The sequence below is a fragment of the Python bivittatus genome, unplaced genomic scaffold (assembly GCF_059951505.1).
Source record: "Python bivittatus isolate LINGU-HERP-01145 unplaced genomic scaffold, Pbiv_v1 ctg000530_np1212, whole genome shotgun sequence".
Classification (NCBI taxonomy): Eukaryota; Metazoa; Chordata; class Lepidosauria; order Squamata; family Pythonidae; genus Python; species Python bivittatus.
Window position 1 is genome coordinate 4,511,342 of NW_028277085.1, and position 20,836 is coordinate 4,532,177.

A 20,836-nucleotide genomic window follows, 5' to 3' on the forward strand; every position below is an offset into this window, starting at 1 on the left:
TTAGCAGCACCTAAGGGCATTATCTGTCTACATAAGTGGGGAGATGTTACCTGTCTGAGTGGGGAGTTCTGGACTTGATCAACAAGTTGTCCAACGTGGGTGCGTCTAATTGAGGTCCTTCTTTTTGTTATCAGCATTCACTGCAGAATTCCTGCAATGGACAGGGTGCAAGGCTGGGTGATCGCTTTGCAACCCTTCCATTCTATAATTCTATGGTCCCCTAGCAGATTCAGCAGGGGAGGTATTTCCATCAAGGCCAAGATGCTAGAGAAAAAGTCAACTTCTTGTTGGCATTATGAGTCATCCCCTGCATTTCCTATTTATGTCTTTTTCGTTTTTTGGGGTTTTTTTTTTTTAAGGAACTGAAAAATGGCAGGCTTATAATAGCTGAAGCCATCAGCATAAGAGAGCTGTGTGTCTATTATACTAAGAACGGAACTAAGAAATCCAAAACAGGACGCATGATAAAAGCAAGACGAATTTGGAATTCTCTATGTAGTTCTAGTGTGGTCTGCAAAATACCAACACAATAGAACAGGAAAAGGAGAAGAGAACAATTCTATAGAAGTCCTCCCCAACATGCCTCTGGGCAGACTTCTGAAGAGATGTGTACAAGAGTTCAATCTTAAATAATCTATGGTTTGACTACCATCTCTAGGCAACTGACAGGGCCAAACCTTTATATCACTTTTGGCTAACCTGTCATCTCATTGCCAATTTTTTTTTACAAGGAATTTGTAACATGCAGGGAGAAAAGAAGGTGGCTTAGCTTAAGTTGCAGAGAAAAATAGAGAAGAACAAATAGGAAGCTTTTGCATTTGCGGAAAAGTCAGGCTAATTGCATAAGTTATCTAAAGTTCAAATGCAGTTGGATAACAGCAGAAGTTGGCTGGGCGTGATTTTTTTCATGTCCGTATTACCCAAATAAAAGAGCATGTGAGCGCTCGAGGCGTCCACGTGCCGATGCGAGCAGATTTGGACAGATCAAAGTATCCACAGAGGGAAGCCGCAGACTGGTAAGCTCCAGAGAGCTAAGAAACATAGACTTTACTTCAGTGGAATCCGATAGAATTTTATTCCCTGCTTTTTTTTAAAGCACTATATTAAAAAAATACATTTAGCTACAAAGAAATTGCAAGCCAAAATACAAAAAGGAGTAAGCCTTTGGTCTAGGGGTGTCCATGGGGAACGTGTGCCACCCCCCCTCAAAAAGGCAGCCGCAGCCATGTGATTAAAGCCCTGCCCCTTCTCCCACACAGCTGCCATCTTGACTTTTTTTACAGCCCACCCCCACCCCCACATAAATACCCCTGTTTTGGGTCCCATCCGTTAATAATACATTGCTAGCTTAAAGTGCACTGAAGAAATCATAAAACAACAATATCAACAAGGAAACCTACCGAAGCTAAATAAGGGATGACTCTTTTAAAAAAATTGTAGTGTAGCAAAGAAGAGTCTTCTTGGCTTGAAAGACTACGAAGAATTCAACTAAAGGAGGACAGATTCATTTCACAGTTTATTCTCAAAACAAGAGCCTGTAACAATGGTTGGGTCTTCAGTGAGCCTTGCAAAGTGACTTAAGGATCACTCTTTGCTCGCCATAGCGTGAGCAGTTTTGCACCAGATCAGGCAACTTCACTGCAAAAGTTTACACAAAAAACCTCTGGTCCTCTTTTAGGTCTGTTCTCAAGGAACCAGAGCTTCCAGACAGCAGATGGTCAACCACTGCTTATTTTTTCATCTACCACCCTGAAATTTGGGCATTTGCAGCCAGCTGTCCTAGTCCATCTTTAGGCAACTGAGAACATAGGTAGTCCTCACTTGACAACCGTCTGTTTAACGTTGGTTTGAAGTTATGATGGCATTGGAAAAAGTGTTTTACGACGGCCTTGGAAAAAGTGCTTTACTCACACTTTTGACCGTCGCAAGCTGTTGCACCACACCCTGCGGTCATGTGATTGCAATTTGCCACCTTTTTTACAACAGTTGTTAAGTGAATCACCATGGTCATTAAGTGAATCACATGGTCATTAAGTGAATTCTGGCAAAAAATGTTCATTGGGGAAGCTTAACAACCATGTGATTCGCTTAACAACCATGGAGATTTGCTTAATGACCATCATAAAAATGGTCATAAAATCAGGTCTGGTCACGTGGTGACTCACTTAACAACCACCTCGCTTAATGACCAATTTTATAGTCCCTATTGTGGTCGTTAAGTGAGGACTACCTGTACATCTACTAAGGAACATTAAACCACAACTTTCAAAGGAAACAGGTAGATTTTTAAAAAATCACAAGTGTATAAAGAAACAATTGGGGGAACAAACAATACAGGTCAGGGACAAACTTTATGTTTACAAAGCAAACAGCTGGACAGCTTTCTCTTTTAGAAAGAGAAAATATAATAAATAAATATTCTGCAACTATTCAGAAACACGACAAGTGATTTTGAGAAGTCTATGACATATTGACATGGAATACTTTAGCTGGTACTTGCCACCTTCTTCAATAAGCAGCAGTAATACCAACTGGTGGAGACTTAGAAGTGCTAGTTCCCCAAACTGGCCACATGGACAAACATAGAACCAATGGACAGGACAGGAAGGAGTTAACTTATAGAAAAGCCACTGGCCAATCTTCTAGCAGAGATCTTGTAAAGAGTAGATCTTCTAAATGCTAATCTGCTTCTACCCAACTCTTCTTCATTTTCTAGGTTAGATTAATCAGGTCTCAAGGCCACCAAAAGGTTTCCCATTAAGATGCTTCTATGTTCTCCCTGCCTGATATATTGATGGTATCAGTTATTTTCCTTCTCCAGAATCTCTTCTTCTTTGCCTCCATCCTGCTGTCAAGAAAGATCAAGGAGATGTTGCTTTGAAGACACCCTGCAATGGTCTTTGATTCTCAGGAAAGTTCAACTCTACAAAAGTCTGAATTTTGAGATGTCTTCAGCAGGGATGCTCCTGAACATACAATAAGTCAGGGCATGATGTGAACATTCCTGCTGCTGGTCCACAAAAGATCAGGCTTTATTGGATGATCAAGACTACTGCTATCATATGCAGTAACCCCAGCCAGAATGATAAAGATGGAATGGAGGTCCGTCCCACTGATGCTGCAAACCTGAACCTCATGGCCTCAGAGGGCTTCAGCAGGCATTCAGTCAGGACTGTCTGATTAAACCAGTCCTCCTGAGAAGTGCAGGAATAGGTGCCGTAGAGCTCATCTGTCATATTGTCAATGAAGTGTAGGCAGTGATGGTGCCCAGAGCTGCAATGTGCAACTGGCCAGCCATTGTGGTACCACGTGTAATTGGCGTAGTGAGATTCTTCAGAGCAATTCAGGAAATGGCGGGACTGTGGGGTCACTGTGACATTCTTCAAGTACTCACTGCTGCTGTCTCCTGAGGAGAAGGAAGGAAAGAAGGACGGGTCAGTGGCGGGAGGGACTTGGCATATCTGTCCCCCTTGGTGAATATTTCCCATCTCCTTTTAAAGCCCTCAAGCTAGTGTCTTGTGGTAGTCAGTTCCATGATATACTTTATTTGGGTTGGGGAGAGACTATCTGCCCCACATCTACTATCAAGCCAGTGTCATGAGATGACTTCATTTCATATTTGTGGCCAAGCCCAGCAAACTAAAATTGTTTATTGGCCTGGTCTGGTCTTCTTGGGAACGCTGGCTAAGAATCCCTTCTCTGTCCAAGGTTCATGGCAGGCCTACTCTGTGGTTTCCTCCATATTACGGAAGATGCTACTTCTGGAGGTTCAGATGCTACCCAAATTTCAGGAACATCCCAAAAACCTTCCTTTTCCAACAAGCTTTCAGCTGATTGGCACATGGGTGTTCCCCTACACATGCACATTTCTGTTTTATTTTTAACTGATTATTTCACTTTGGTATAATTTCTGATTTGTTTCAATTTGTTATCCACCACCCAGAGTTTGGGGCAGTTAGCAAACATAACAAACGAACAAAAACAAACACGAGTTCTAATATGATGATTTTTATAAACCTCAATCAATTTCCAGAATACCAGCTCAGGTAATTATCTTTTTCGTCATCCTAAAATTAAAAACTCTTCTTTTCTGCAATCTGCTGTTACTTCAAAGCTTTGTCTGGTGGCCATTCTTTCTAGCAAAACCTCAGTTTTTCCTTTCTTCTTCCTTCTCCCAGTTCCTAGTGGAACGATATAACTGGATTTTTAAAAAACACCTTCTCATATATTTCGGCAGAAAGCACCTCCTACCTCCTTGTTCTTAAGAACACTCAAGTTTTTTTGTGAATATTACCTTTGGAGGGCCTGTAGTCTGAAGAAGCACAAATGTCTTGAGGGACATCATGGCTTAGAGACTGCAATAAGGCTCTAAAAAAAAATTGAAAAATCATGTTAAACATCATATCCCTTCATAAATGAGGCCATCATAAGATCAACCTGCTGCATCTCTATAAAAGATATACAGTAGTCACATGATTATTTACATGATTTATTTGGCTTGTGAAAAACAGGCTGAAGATTCATAGTCAAAATCTTCCATTGTCTTAGTCAAAGGCCATGTTCTCACACATTTTTACTTGGTTGCTGGATTAACTACTTTTCTGGGTTAGGACAATATACTAACTCAACAGTAATCAACTTGGCTGGGTTCATGCAAGAGGATAAGCCACTCAAAAAACCAGCCAAGGTTAACATTAACCAAGCTTCGCATGTGGGAATACAGCCTATAAGATCTTTACCTGACCTGGTGGGGCTTAGTTGCATGAATTCACCAAACTGAGATAGTGGCATAGCATTTATGCTTTAGAAATGCTTGTCTGGTTTAAGAAGCCCTGATTATCTCAGACATGTCATGATGCCATCACACAAATGATGTAAATTATGTAACATACCCATTCTCGTGCTCATAAATAGAAGTACATTTCCCATTGATCCATCCACAATAGGGATCTCTGGACAGCACACAGCTCTCACAGTTGTTCTTATATGCCCCACAAGTGGCCATGGGGAGTTGCACCACCTCATTTGTTGAGGCCACAAATAATTCATTCTGCAAAATAAAACAAAACAGCCACTGAAATGACCAACAAGAGACAGTCAACCAGATGTGGTAAATGGGCAGCCCTCCCAGGATTGTGGAACTTGACCCTGACATCCTGGCCAGCAGGATCAATGAAAAGGAAGCTGGAAACCACAGTCCAATAACAGCTGGACACTCCCATGTTGACTGCTCTTGGATAAATTCAGGAGTGTTCCACAGTACGCGATCAAAAAATTCAAGGTGGCTGCTACAATAGTGTGTGTGTCACACATGCAGACACCTCTGGGTAAATTCTCAAAGGGATATCCTGAACCCATCAGAATGAATCCATCAGCCAATGTGGAAATAAACCATTTCCTAGTTCAATAGAACTGCTCCAACTGTACTTGTGTACTTGGCCACATACAAAAAATCAGATGGTAGAGATTTGAAAAATACAGCAAGGAGGCTTCCAAGCACCCATGAATTGCTCATTTAAAGAAGAATCCACTTTCGGATGTTGAAACACAAATTTAAACCAGGGTTTCACCCAGGAGAAGGATACCTGGAAGCCCCTGCAAGAAATTTTAGCCCACCCCCAGCCTCCCCCCACCAATACAACTGCCTTCTTCTATTTGTCGTTTCAGACACTCTGTCCGAAGAGAATGACAACCCAATAAAAGCCATGATTGGCTTTAACTGTGGTTTGTTGAACAAGCTATGCTGGCTGACTTTACAAAAAAGCTTTCAACCATATGCTCCAGTTTACAAAGACAACAAAGCTGGGTTCAACACATGCTAAGTCCAAACTAAACAAGCCACACTGTAGCCTAGTACAATGCCTGAACCTCATCATTATTAAGTCTCCAAGCCATGGGGGCTTTCTTACCTTTGAATGGTCTAAAATCATGGAGAGGATGACCGTGTGGGACTTGAAAGGCTGGATTTCCAGGATATTCATGGCTCCTTGTGGTAAGACAACCACTTTATGGATGCTTCCTTTGTCTGTATATGGGATAAGGAAAAAAAAATGATTAGCAAGATGAAGAAAGGGACCCAGATAGTGAGAACTGCTACTGGTGGAATAGGTAACAAGACTCAAGATGGCAACCTTTTCCACTTCAATGGATTTGAATAGGTTTTAAAGTATAACCTGGGGCTTCTTTTTAGAATGGCCCTTCTTTCCTGCTCTTCCATCTTTGACTAGTTTCCATGTTATGGCCTTATCCCAGCAATCAGACATTTGGGTTGTAGGAATTCTCTGTAGGAGTTCTCATTCAAGAAATAGCCAGAAGTCAAAGAAAATGTCTGTTCAGCCATGAAACACAAAGGATGGATGATCATGGGCCAACCTCTCTTTTCAACCCCAAGTTCTAGTCTTTAGAGAGAAAACCTGTAGCTCCAGCTTCAGGGTTGAGCTTCCAAAACGTTCACTCACATCTTATAAAACTAGCAAGCACATTACAGATTGCTTGTTGGTTACCTGTGGCTAAATACAGAACATTGTAGGTGAAATTTGCTGCCTGAACCTGGTGGACTCCAAGTTGATGATAGCGATGTTTGCTGTAGAATATGATTTTCCCATTCATTTGGACGGCCACCTCTGGATAGCCATCTGCCACTTTGAAAGTCTCGGGTGGAGTCTGTTGATCTCCTTTTAGACACTGTCAAGAAAGACACAGAGATGATGCTATGGAGATGAATGGAGAAGGACTTCCATAGAGACCCAAAGGCTACATGCTCTCTGGGCTTTTGATTTACCAAATGCTGAATAGATCTGCACACTTCTCTAAGCCAGGAGGACTGGAATCCTATTTTCAGAATGACTAAAACCGTGGGGATATTCAACAGCTAATACTGTACATTTCCATCCTTTTCACAAATTTGTGGTGGATAGGGATGATGGGAGTATAGTCAAATATGTCAGAAAAGGCATCAGGGATGGATAGGTAGATAGATGATATAGATAGGAAGGTAGAATAGAGAGAGGCCAGGGAGGATAAATGGATGGATGGATGGATGGATGGATGGATGGATGGATAGATAGATTGATAGAAGACAGTGGGTAAGTGGATGGATGGAGAGAGAGAGAGGTGGGATGGAGGGACGGATGGAAAGATAGATGGATGATGGGGTGGTTCAAAGAAAGAAGGAGGTGGGTGGAGAGAGAGAGAGAGAGAGAGAGAGAGAGATACTGTAGATAGATAGACAGACAGACAGACAGACAGACTCAGTTTGTTCCTGTGTGATATGGATAGGGATGAGCTTTAAACTGGAGTAGAGAAGTGTTGAGAAGAGAACTCTCATGTATGTTATGTGTGTGACTACTGTGAGAGAAAAAGAGGAAAGGAAAACTTGTGCGGTGTTCACTTTCTGGAGCTAAAGCTTCCCTGTAAGTTGGACTGGATAGAGTATGGCAAGCAATGCATTTTTAAACAAATGTTTTGCTGAAGGCATGCAAACTCTGTGCACATGTAAATGACTAAGAACAAATGAAATTAAATATGGGTAAGCTGAAGCCTCAACATAAACCAAACCGAAGTAAATTAATTAGTGGTTTTATATTTCTGGCATACTTTTCTACATCTGTAATAAAGAAAAATGAGTGGGAAAAGGATTGAGAACATTGTCCTAGGCTTTGATTCATTACATCGCATCCTCTCTTAGTTAACGGGTAGACTCCAAACTGACTTCATGTTGAAAAGATAACTTTTCCAACCAACATCCCCCACGGCCTTTTACCTGTCCTGGCCTCACAGCTGGGATTTTTCCACTGTAGTTTTTCAGGGGAGATGTTCGGAAGTGTTCACTGATGTTACCAACAGAGTAGCCACAGACTGCTGAGTAACCCCTGTGGAAATGAGACACAAGGAACCAGCCTTTCAGGATTGGGAACTATTTTATTTTTATTCCATTTCTCGTTGAAAATAAAAGTGAGGCCCTTGCCCACAATCTAATTCCATGCCATATTGGTAAGACAGGGAAGAAGGGAGAAAAGCTCCTGCAGGGGAAGAATGTTCTCCACCTCCATATTGAAAGCCAGCCAAAGGTCCCCTGGTGGTGATTTATGGCCAAGAAGCAAAACACTCACCACTCATTTGAGAAGAGCCCGTAGATCTTGGTCTGAGACCACTGGTCCGACTCAACAATAAAGACATCTTGAAGCCAGTCAAAGTGTCGGTTAGTAGCAGAGTCCACACAGAGCAATGTGGCCTTCAGGAGGGTTGTCCACTTGGCTGCAGAGAAGGAACCACTGCCCCCTTTGTCTCCCTGAAGAAAGAAGGGAAAAAATGGCTTATAGAACAGCAAATAACTGCTCCTGAGCCAGATGTGTGGCCATTCCAATTCTTTTGAAAATGGAAAAGAAAACTTGACGCTTGCAGAAGCCATTTATGACTCAGGGTCCAAAACTAATCCAAGATGCTTTGGATGGGTGGCATGTCATTTCACCACCATTCCCATTCATTTTGCACAAATCTACAGTTCAGATATCAAAACTTTTAGGGGAATAGAAGACACAGGCTGGCTGATGCATTCTGCTAAGCAATGCTCGATTGAAGAAGCCACAGTGACTGGATTCAACAGTCGTTCTAAGCCGTACACCCCATCGGCTGCTGCAGGGGCCCACAGCAAGCCACATGGAGGTCAAAATGGCAAGTGCATCATAACATCATTACATCCTTGATGCAATGATATACCATTGACCATTGACACAATGGCCTCTACATATTGTGATGTCTGATGCAATTATGGGAGGCACATTGTTTGCATCACAGTGCACATGTCATCATTCGCCCGTGATTGCTGACAGCCATGAGGACTTGGTTCACACCAAAAGTAAGCTACCAACATAGCCCAGCATCATAGGAGCCTTTCCACAACCCCCATTCTTGACCTTGCACAGTTGAGCCACCCTGGAGATCTTTTTTGGGGCCAAAGGATTCCTTGGCCAGTCAGGGTTGTCCTCTCGGAAGAAGTAGTAGATCTTGTCATTGTAGGCCTCTTCTTGCTTTATTGCTGCAATCTTCACAAACTGTGGATCTGACAGGAGGGAAGAGGGAGAGCCAGTGAGATTAGAAAGAAAGCAGTGAGCCTGGGCAAGTCCTTCAGCTCAGAACCTTCACATAATACCCATGTCTGGTTACTGGTTACTGACAAATGTTTTTCTGTTCATGCAATATGTTTAACCAAATCAGGGGAAAAATTGGTCAGGTGCATTCATATAACACAGTAAGCTTGGTTAGGGTTAACCTTGGTAAAGCTTTGGGGGCTTACCAAGTTGTGCAAACACAGAAAACAGGTTAATTTGATCCTCAGATCAAACATTACCAACACTTCAAATGAGCTAGGTTTGCACCACATGCTAAGCCCTCCCTCAATTCCCCAAGTTCCAACCAACCCATCATACAAGGTTTAGGCAAGAGGTAAGTGTTTTTCCACCTCCGAAGCTGAACTGGCACTGCTGAAATCCGTGGCATTCTCTGAGCTTGACTACCCTCCTGAGCATGGAAAGTGCCCTTTTGGCTCCATCACATCAGAGACTGAGTTTGTAAATAGAGGGAACACCAGATTCCCTGCAGAGGAGAAAGCCCAGTCAGGTACTTTTGTTCTGTTTGGAAAGGCCCCTGAGCTGGGAGTGGAAAGGTCCTCCGGAGGGACCCAGGATAGAAAGGTTGCATCATCTGAGGCTCATTATCAGGGATTTCCAGTGTTCAAGAACTCATCCTCCATGACGTTAATTACACAGGAGGCACTTCCACGGCTCCTACTTGTTCCACCTAACTCCGATGGGCAACGGCTGTGTTTGTGTTAAACTTCCTTTCTTCCTCTGTAACCCCAAAGCTCACCCTCTACTTGGTGGGGGCTGGAAAACCCTTGGTCTCCCTGCCCTTGAAAGAACCAAGTCTTGCGAATGGTGGAATCGGCTTCCCTTACAGAAGGGAAGATAAACCCCTTTGAGGTTAGAGGCATCTTTGGCAATGCCACCCTCCAATGAGTTACAGTCACAGCAGCGTTGATCCAGACCAGCTGGGTAGCTGGCAACTCCCATTTTAAAAAGGCCCCACAATGCCCCATTATCTGCATATGCAGGACACCATGGGAAAATTGAAACGGTAGCCCTCAGCCCCCTTGAAAAGGGGATCTGGGAACTTTATCAACTGGCTGCACCAGTTAGGTTTTTTTGACTAGCCATTCTGCCATCCAACCAACCCTCAGTTCAGGTCACGTTCTCACAAACTACTTCTTGAAGGTAAAGCATTCTTTCTTTCTTATACATCATTTCATAGTTCACTGAAAGAATCTTATGACTCGTGTTTAAAAATAGATAAGTCTTCAGGGACATAAAGGAAACTTTCAGACAATTATTGAACACCATCTACAAATACATATAAGTATGTATATTCATTGTTGTCTACAGGTAGTTCTCGATTAGCGTGGTTAATTAATCTCATGACATGGTTGCATTGTTTGAATTCACACTATTCAAAGTGATATTTCTATGGAAAATATGGTAATTGGTTCCAGCTTGTTGGAAATAGGCAATGAAAAATTGTAAACATAAATATTTATATGTATATTCATGAAATATTCCAGTAAAGGATAAGAAGAATATACTTATAATTTCAGTTTGTGGTTAACAAAGTCACAGAGTAGTTCTAGAAAGCAAAATAAGGACAAAAAAATTCTACTGTAGATTCAGCCACTCCAACATCTCATCCTAGTTTAGCGTTGCTATGACCACACTCATGTTGTTCAATTACATCACATTTTTGCTCTAATGTAATAACAAGCTTCTTTTTAAAACTTGTATTGTTTTCCTCTGATGGAATCTTCCTCTTCTCCATTTTGCACATACACAGATTAGCAGCATCTAACGCCAACCGCAACTGTGCACACACTAGCCTCAACTGCACATGTGCTATTAAGTGAATTTTGGGTCACATTAAACACAACCTGGTATTAATTTACAATTCACACTAAATTGAATATTGCATTATTCGAACTTGCACTAATCACAACCCAGCTGTATATAGATATGTGTCTGTATGCATACGCATCAGTTTGTGAGGGTGAGTATATAAATACCCAAACACTCACACACACAGGACAGGGATAACGTATATGTTGCCTTAATCCTCATTGCCAGACACTGTAAAATTGTCAGATACTCGCAAGGATTAGAAATCAGGACTCCGAGTTGCTCAACTGTCTCTTCCACAACTGCAACACTTACTGCTCATTACTGTGTCACTGGTGTAAAGTTCTGTAGATCCTCGGACCCGCCGAAAACGAGGGATCCGCCCGTTGTATTGGTATTTCTTGATAGTAGAATAGATGTCATTGCCTATAAGGCAAGAAAGAAGATGAGGAAGAAACCAAGCCAGAAACCTCTCACCCAACAGATTCCAAAAAGAGTTCCCAGAAGGAAGTTATGGCATTTCCCCTGGGGATTCCATCATGGGGATCGTGCAGCGAGAAGTGTCTACAACCATCCTTCAAAACAGAATGATGTACTTGTCAAGAGGGAACTTGGCTTTCAGAAATAAGAAAGACAATCTAAAGTACATCATCCTATTTGTGTATTGCAATACTTACAACATTAAAAGGGGATCCCAAAGCCATCCCAAGAACTTTTACAACATCATAGAGAATGTAAAGCTAATTCTACAGTGGCTTTGGGCGAAAGGAGGCTTCAGAACAAATGATCTGGAGAAGTTCACTGGTAGATTCATAAATATGAGCTTTCATTTATTTCTGCAGACTTACCATCAATAAGGACAAGGGCATTTTTATCGAGGCCAAAGGGAGCTAAGCTCTGGGCACTCATTCCTGGTTCTTTCCTCTCATCCACCTGCAGAGGACAGAAAAAACAGAGCAAAGCTGATATCCCCAGGTCTCCTTTTGCCTATCTTCCAACCGGTCACACAAAGAGAAGAGGACATCTCCATGGACCGTACCCAGTTCCAACAGGTTGGCTTGCAGGCGTTGGTACCACAAATCAACACCTTGCCCTGGTACTTCCCGACCAATGTGAGATAATTGGTGACTTCTTCCTGAAAAAGAGAGGAAGAAAATATGAAGGAGAGGAGAGGAGGGGAGGGAGGGGAGCGGGAGGGGGAGGGGGAGGGGAAGGGGAAGGGGATGGGGATGGGGATGGGGATGGGGATGGGGATGGGGATGGGGATGGGGAAGGGTGAACTGAGCTATTAATCCAAACTTACGGGATTTTCGCACATGGACTTGTTTCTATTTACACCAAAATGCTCCTGTATGAAAAGAGGGATGGGGAAGAAATAATTACATGTACGTTCTTTTAAATTCCAGACCATCTGCTGAAGGACTTGGCATTGCATTTCCACCCTCTGTACAGAAACTGTCAACATAAAAAAAGGAATCCAAGCCTCTTCAGCTTTTACTGTGTAGATTTATTCTAGCACATGGAAGAGAGGAACTGATGGGTTTGTTCCTATCTCAGCCAAGCTGCTCCTCAAGGAAGGAAATCAACCTTGACAAAGGTTTGTTTCAAACAATATATTGGTGAGTTACTGATCCAATCAAGCTTCAACAGATAACATCTTGAGGGACCCCTTAGTATCAAGCATGTTCCTAGTTGTTAGGATCAAGCCTAGTTGTTGGAAGGGAATTTGGAGGAGAAGATCTATTCTAGAGGAGAAGATAGCTAGTCGGCTGGCTAGCAGGCCCACAGAAGGGGTGCACTCCACGCTGCAACAGCTCTATGCAGATGCTAAAACTTTCCACCCTGGTTGTAAACATAACAACCCATCTCATGTTGCTGCAGCAGGGCAATTAGTTACCGACACCTTGCAGGTTTCTAAACCATTCCCAGGGGAAGTGATGATTCTGAGATGGGAAAAAGGAAGTCAGTAATAATTGTTGAGGGATAAGAAGTGTTTTCCAGAATCTGGCGCATCTTCAAGAGTTTGGATTAGAGGCTCTTTCAACTCTAAAATTAAAATTTGGAGGATAAACCTCACACCCCGACTCCCAGTCTCCTTACCACCAGTCTGGAGGAGTTCTCAAAGTTGTAATAGTAAAGCTTGTTTTCTGCTCCCACAAACACAGAAGAAGAACCCTGTTCATGGTAGACAGCTATATGTTTCTCCGTGGTATCAAACGGGAACTTTTTCTCCCCTATAAAAGAGAAAAAGGGGGAATTCAGGATTGAGCTCAGATTAAGGAAAGTATTTGAGCATCTCATCCAAAGAAAACTCAGGTAGATCTGACCCACAAGTCTGATCCTTCCAAAAGCTATAAATCAATGGTCTTTCTATTGGCCAACTCCCAATGTAATGTATAAATATAATAATAAATACATACAGCAGCCAGTGGACTGGGCATATTTTCTATTTTTCCATTGTGAGGAATTTGGAACATCCAGTGGTTCTGGAGAGATCAGCCACCCTGGCTAAACAAGCCACAACCTCAGCTCGAATGGTCAGATATCCCATTCTACAGAAGGTCCCTTCCCTTTGAGCAAAACTGGAAGGCTTCATAGACACGTCCACGTAGCTGCCTGGCAGCAGAACCCCCCATTGCCTTATTCCAAGGTGTCTTTCAACCTCCCACTCCAGCCTACCATCCTAGTATTTACTAATGACCGCCCATCCAAATACTAAGGAGATCCACCAAGCACCACCACTTCCTCCCTCCATTCCACTGTAGTGTGATGCTACTTAATTACAGTCATCATTTAGCCATGTGTAGGGATATTATTGGAGAGCCAGTGATGTACTGGTTAAGGCATCAGGCTAGACACAGGGAAATGGTGAGTTCTAGGCACAAAGCCAGCTGGGTGCCCTTGGGCCAGTCACTCCCTCTCAGCCCTAGGAAGGAGGCAATGGCAAACCACTCCTGAAATCTTGCCAAGAAAACTGCAGGGACTCCTCCAGGCAGTCTCCAGGAGTCAACACTGACTTGTAGGCAACCAAAGAGAGAGAGAGAGAGATAATCAGCACGTACAGCAGTAATATACACCCACACCTTCCTTTGATCTCTCCCCCAAATGATGCATTTCCAAGTGTTCTATTGAGATATGACACAACATTTTCAGCCTTCCTCAAATGAGCAGGCCATCCACCAGCTCTTTCTTTCTCATTTCCTCCTTTCCAACAAAATGACCTCCATTCCAGGTTACTATGCTGCTGATCTTAGACTGTTAATTACTACCTTCATCTCCAGAAGCCTTATTCATGTCAGTGGTTTAGATCCACAACGAATCTTTCTCTGTTGCTTCGCTAGGCATTCCCTGTACTCAGAGCTCAGGAAAGGTCCAGATTTTTTTAAGGGGGGGGGAGAAAAGGGTGAAAAAAGAGAGGACAGGCAGAGCCACTGGCTCAAGGATGGGACCCAGTTTCATCCTTGATGGTTTTTCTTCTCCTTGACCCAACTATCTGGGAAAAGCCAACCAACACTTACATGCAGAGTTGGATCTAAAGCCAACAGCCACACCTAACCACACCACTCTTCCAGTTTACTGGAAAAACAAATGATCCCAAGAAGTAATTAGGTAATAATAATAGCCCATCATAAACATTCGCTGACCTTCAATCACCCAGCATTTTGTTTCAACAGATGACCCTGAGTCACATCCGTGACCATGGGAGAGAAGGAGATAAACTTTTCTTTGTTCCTATTTAGCACCCCGTGCATGATTTTAGACATTTCTTTCTGCCTTGTCTTATTTTGGCTATCAGTGTTACGTTTCATTCAGCCCAACATCAGCAAACAGGAAGAGAGCAGCGAGGCAAACATCTGGACAGGTTGAATTCCTTTCCGTCAAAAGCTTTCTCCCAAGGAGGCACCCTGATCAAACTTTAGTTAGTCAGGCTGGTAGAACCTCTCCCACTATCACCCCAAATCCATCCAGTTTGGCAACACAATGAGTTAAGAACTCAGTCATCTAAAACATGTGCGGCTCATTATCCGGGGAAGAAGAGATGCAATTCTCCAGCGGAGGCATCACCACATCACATTTGCTAAAGGATCCCAATCTGGCTTTTTACTTCTTTGGAGGGATTGTGTCATGATCCCAAGGGAACAAAAACCGAAGTCTTCCCTTGGGTCCTCTGAGTCAGCCGTGATGAATGAATCAGGGAATCCTCTAAGTGACAGTCCAGGGTGGAAGATAATCCCTCAACCTGAGTCTCCAAAGGCCTCTGAGCTCTTCTGCTTAAGGCTGGCCGATAAACAACCGTGTGGCAGCTGCCATTCGACAAATGCTTTGTTGACAAAAGAAAAGCAATCCCAGCAGTAGGGAGGGGGGGACTCTCCTTTTGAAGGCCAGGTGCTGCCCTCTCCCACCCACACCCTCCAGCCAGAAAGAAAAGAAAACCTTGCATTGGTACCCAGGGAGGCTTTATTCAAACCTAGATGCTGAAGGAAGCTTTATTTAATTACAACGTGGAGCGGCATTTTCAGGAGGCCAGGACACATAACGCTTGGGTACTCTACTTGGGCATGTGGCAAAGATCTAAAAGAAGAACACAACATTTTTGCATGGCTTGGTAATAGTGGGACGTGACATCTGTAGATCAATTCTACCTGATTGATGCTCAGGAACTAAATAGGCTAACATTTACTCCTAAAATTGAAGCCCATCCTCATGGGATATATTCTGCACCCTGATCCAAATTCCTCAGTGATCTTGGGTTTTGAACTTTGCACATCCAACCATCCGAAGTTAGCTTTTACTGGGCTGAGTAAACTAATGCTTCGGCTAGGGGACAACTTTCGATGTTCATAGTCCAAAAGTCCCCGGGTGCTTTGAGTGACCAATACATACCCATGTAATTCGTGCTACTAAACTCTATTTTCAGACCGTGGAGGTATTTGTTTTGCTTAGCACCACTCTGCCTTCCTGTCCCATCCAGCCCCAAGTTCCAGCCCAGTTGTGTTGATGCCAGCCTCCTTCCTGGCTCCCAACTTGTTATGTCTCCACTGCTGTAGGTGTCTCCAGTTTGTACAACCAAAGGGGCAGGGTGTGCAAAGCACATCAAACTGTGGTGGCTTTTTGCTTTGCTCCACCGTTCGGGCTGATGTGCTGAAGACATGGCCCAGATACTGTAAGGGAGGGGATGTTATTAAACATGCATACATGATGCATGAAATGTTTGCCACGTGCCAGGGACAGATTTCCTAGCTTCCTGATCTACACAGAAGCCAGAGGCCAATGAACACACAGTGTCAACTACTCAAAACCTCCCTATTCAGCAAAGCAGAAAGCTGCAGTTTGTCCCAGAAAGAGTGCTTACAAAGATTTTATTATTCTTGCACTCTCCATGGCATTTCAGACATCAGCTTCCTTTCTTAAAGCAGCCAACTGTGCCTACTTCCCCATAATCACTTTCAATAATCTCTTTTTTAGAAAAATCTGAGTGTCACCCAGACTGACTGAGACTGCCAACCCTGATCTAAGATACCCGGTCAAGTATCCTGACCTTTGACCTGGGCAAGTTTTGCAAAAGCCATCGTATTTTAATCAAGCCCACATTCTGCCAAGCACATTCCTTGAATTCAGCAAGTTTGTACCAGAAGGGGCACAGCTCTTCCATGCAGCTCTCAAAAAAAATTCCTCCAACAGAGCATCAATTCATCCGCTCCTGTCCAGGGATAGGTCTGACTTAGAGCCCATTTATGCTGGTTATCAAGACAGCCATAGACTGAGTGGACCTTGAGTATCTTCACCTTCTGAGCTGAGAAAGGTAACTGCAAGAAATGATTTCTCATTTTCCTGGTTTCTGTTGTCTGCTCTGGTCTATGCACCAATTTTGCAGATCATCTGAGAGTCTCCCTTTGTGAGTTATTAGAGCCCCGGGATATTTGTTACCGATCTCCAGGTTTCAGCTTACCGCTGTTTATGACGCTATCATTCAATGGAACCAGAGGATAGAACTTCAGGGCAAGTCTTCAAAAATACAAGCCAGAATAGGAGAGAGAAAGAGAGAGAGAGAGAGAAAGCACCAAACCACACCACCAAAAAAGCCAAGGATTGTTTACTAGACTGGGAGGTTTTCAAAAAAAGTTATTTGAAGAAAACAAGGCTGACCATGCCTGTATTGCTACTAAGAAAACTGCCTGGATATGTCCAGGGAGTCACGAGGCAATGTCACAGTTTCCAGTGGGGCACAATAACTTTATTTTAAAAGCATGTGCATAAAAATACAAATTGTTGCCAAATTCAGTTCCGCCTTTGCTGTTGCTCTCTACCGCTTGCTTAGACATTCCGTTAGTGGTCTTTAAAAATTTAAAGCTGGAAACTGTTGTGGTTGCCTGACTAATGCACCTGCTTGAAAAGACCAAGGAGGAAAGCTGCTGTGGGAGGAGAAAGGACACCCTCTGCACCGAGCAAAGGGAAACCATGATGAGACGAGAACAAGCCACATCCGAGGGCAAATGCTAGGAAAAAAGTAGTTTGGGGACCAAAAATAGGGAAGGGAAAGGAAAGGCTGATGTGATGGAAGGTATCTACGAGGAGGAGAGTGATGTGGGAGATCAAGGCTGTCAGGAAGGAGGGGCTGCATTCCAGGAAGGAAAAGGAGGCAAGAGGCAGCTGAGTCCACAACAGGAGTGTGGGAAGTGAAAGAGATTCAGAATAGCCACTCCCTAGAATCTCCCAGGGTAGATCCCCTAGTTGCTGTAGTATAGATTTAGTCTGGCAAGATTCTCTCTATAAGGTGTAAGCAAATAAAGGAACTGTACTCGACTGGACTGTCTCACTGTTGTTCTTGGGCTGGGCCTGACAGCTAAGTTAACTCCAAACACCTAGACGTTGATCTCAATGTCCCTAAGCAGGTTTCACACACTTTCCTAAACCACATATTGCTTAACTATGATTTGTTGAATAAACCACAATTGGCATCCAACCAAGCCAAGACCAAGGCGTCCCAACATGGCCACATGCATGCTACACAAAGCTAGACTTTCTCTGTAGGATGCAAACGAGCTTCTGGATGGTTTTAGGTGGCCTCCCATCCAGGCGCTGATCAAGCAAAGACTTCCTCGGCTTTTGCACCGTGGCTGCATCCCACGTCTTGTGACCACCCAGACTTTCTTCGGTGAGTGTGAAGAAGCTGGGTGGTTTTTCATGGTGGGCAGCATTACTCACGGGGAAAATGGAAAAACAACCACGCCATTGAAAGAAGAAGGCATGTTTTTTTTTCCAACCCGACGGCCAGTCAAGGGTTACTCAGAGGCTGGAATGGGTGAGCTTACAAAGATCCTTCTTCAGGGCTGTGGTCAAGAGGAGCTGAGTGCCAAGAGCAAAGCATCTAAGAGTCGTTTATGCCTGGTGGAACAATAGTGCAGCTGAGCCTGGGAGTGGATAAATGGAACATGGGCCTGTGGTGGAAAATGGAAGCATTTTCATTCCTGGGAAGGTTCTTTGGGTTCGTATTTCTTTCCTCTTAATGGCAATGTGTTCCCACATCCATTTTGGAATCAGGAAATTAAGTTTTCTTTTTCAAGCAAGGTCCTACACCTCCATCTTCAATCATTTAGATCAGTGTTTCTTAATTGCGGCAACTCTGAGAAACACTGATTTAGATGGTGACACAAACACTCTTTGCTGAGTTAATCCAGCGGTCCACCTGATTCAGCATCCTGTCTCCCATAGTGGTCTTCTGGAAGCCCACAAGAGGCACATAGTAGCAAATGTCAGGCATTAGACATTTCACCAAGTGAGCATTATTTTGGTATCCTCTGAGAGTTGGGATTTCCAGGTTGTTTTATGACCCATAATTATTTTTAGACAATTGATTTATACCCCCACTTTCCTGTCAAAACCCAGGGCAGCATTCATAGTGTTCCTTCCTCCAATTCTTTCTTGAACAGCTACTTATTTTGTTTTATACCTGCTCAGAGTCCACTAGTTTGGCAACCAAGAAAATAATAATAATAATAATAATAATAATAATAATAATAATAATAATAATAATAATAATACATTGTTACAATGTACGACAATACCTTTAACACCATCAAACAACAACATCTTTCTATCCCAGGACTCCATTGGTGGATAAAAACGCCAAATCCAGTCTAAACATCTGGCTGACTGTGCAAAAAAAGATAATAATACTTTGCAAGGTAGGTTGGGCTGAGAGATGGAATGGACCTCAAATAAAATGTGAGCTTCCCTGGTTAAGGATAGCCATGAACCTGGATCTCCCTAGTCCTTCAATAGTAGCTTATACTTTTCCTTCAGATTTACTTCTCAACCTCTTTTAAAGGCACCCAGCTTGTTGGCCATCACCATGCCTTGGTAGAAGAGAATCCCAGACTGAAACATGTGTTGTGTGAGAAAAAATCCTCCTTCTACCTATCCTAACCTTCCAATCATGCCCTTCCAGGTGATGATCCCAGGCTCCAGTCCTGTAAGAGAGGGAGAAAAACTTTCTCCATTCCAGTTAAGATGTCCAGATGTTCTACCACCAAGATGATGATGCAGGACGGACACAGCACATAGACCTAAAATTAAAAATGTGGTCAAGACCACACGGCTGGCTAGACATCTAGGCTTTCTTTGCGATGAGAAAAGTATTTATCAAGGGAGGAAGTTTCAACCAGCTCTGAAAATTCTAAACAGCTTTAGAAATAGTTTTTCATGTTCTGGTGCTTCTCAATTCTCTAGGATACTGTGGTATCGACCACTGGGCCAGTAGAAGAAATACTAAGATTGCTACTATTGTGGAATATCTGAGCTAGGACCGATCAGGAAATTCAACCCACACTTTCTCATGCATTAAAGAGACTCATTAGTACAAGATATACATTATACAGATCCAAGACTTTCTGTGTAAGACTTCTTAAAAAGCATTATTTCATATTGATGTGGACCATGACCTGGGAAAACTCATGCAATAAATTGGTTACTTTTAATGGGTCTTTGGTAGAGTTCACCCAATAAGTTTAATCTAACTACTGAGTTTAACTCATTTGTGTGTTTGCACAATGTACCAAACCTTAACACAACCAAACATTAGCATCATGTGTCAATTCCATCACTGCCCAGATGCAGTTACGTTTTGAGAAACAATTCCTATATTAATTACTTAGTTTTAATCAAGGTTTACATAAGATGAAGCTTCTTGAGGTCATTATCTCCAGCTAAACTAATGTAATACATAATTAAATAAACATTTAACCACCACATGACCTGTTTCCCAAGAGACAGGGTGGAAAAACTCCTTCAAAAGTGAAAGAAGAAACATGTTTTCCAAAATCTGTTTTTGCAACACGGAACAAATAATCTTCATGCATCAAAGACAGTTTCTGTTATCCACAAAGTTTGGAATGTTCTTTATTTTGGTTTGGACTGAACAAGGCTAACTCCTTTACAAGGCAACATTTGGAGCTAGATAAGAACAAAAATTAACAAGGAGAACAAAAACTCCCTTATCCTTTGAGAAACGATTATACTGCATATACAACAGCGTGTTAAATGTGATTCGGGGCATGATTTTCTTTAAAAAATGTATACAGCCAAAAAACAACAACACCATACTATGACTAAACAGCATTGTTCATAAATGATTTCATTGGCAAGACTCACATATTATGCTAAATGAACATCAAATTATGTAGCATCTGGATTCACCTGGTTCATCCATATTACTAAGACATGGTTGCTTACCCACAAAGTGCTAAATTTACAACAGCCTGAGCCATGAGCCGTGGTTTGCAAACCATGATGGTCAGGTTCCTGCAACATCCTAAGATAGAAAGGGAACAAAGGGCTTAATGTAATGGGTTAACCTAGTCTGGCTTGTTCAACAAAACAGTCAGGCAAGCCATGGT

General features: G+C 42.8%; 1 protein-coding gene across 1 annotated transcript in view; it reads right to left on the reverse strand.

Annotated features, from left to right (window-relative positions):
- Positions 1-2,766: 2,766 nt before the first annotated feature.
- The window catches only part of SEMA7A (semaphorin 7A (JohnMiltonHagen blood group)), a 31,726-nt gene continuing 13,656 nt past the window's right edge, over positions 2,767-20,836 (reverse strand). Inside the window, exons 2-14 of the mRNA XM_088148417.1 lie at positions 13,041-13,174; positions 12,244-12,288; positions 11,980-12,075; positions 11,789-11,873; positions 11,256-11,366; positions 8,916-9,061; positions 8,112-8,290; positions 7,763-7,871; positions 6,504-6,684; positions 5,910-6,025; positions 4,893-5,050; positions 4,295-4,368; positions 2,767-3,406 (exon numbers count right to left, since the gene is read on the reverse strand). Of these exons, the coding sequence (XP_088004543.1) occupies positions 3,033-3,406; positions 4,295-4,368; positions 4,893-5,050; positions 5,910-6,025; positions 6,504-6,684; positions 7,763-7,871; positions 8,112-8,290; positions 8,916-9,061; positions 11,256-11,366; positions 11,789-11,873; positions 11,980-12,075; positions 12,244-12,288; positions 13,041-13,174 (1,808 nt within the window). The 3' untranslated portion in view covers positions 2,767-3,032. The remainder of the gene's footprint in view (positions 3,407-4,294; positions 4,369-4,892; positions 5,051-5,909; positions 6,026-6,503; positions 6,685-7,762; positions 7,872-8,111; positions 8,291-8,915; positions 9,062-11,255; positions 11,367-11,788; positions 11,874-11,979; positions 12,076-12,243; positions 12,289-13,040; positions 13,175-20,836) is intronic.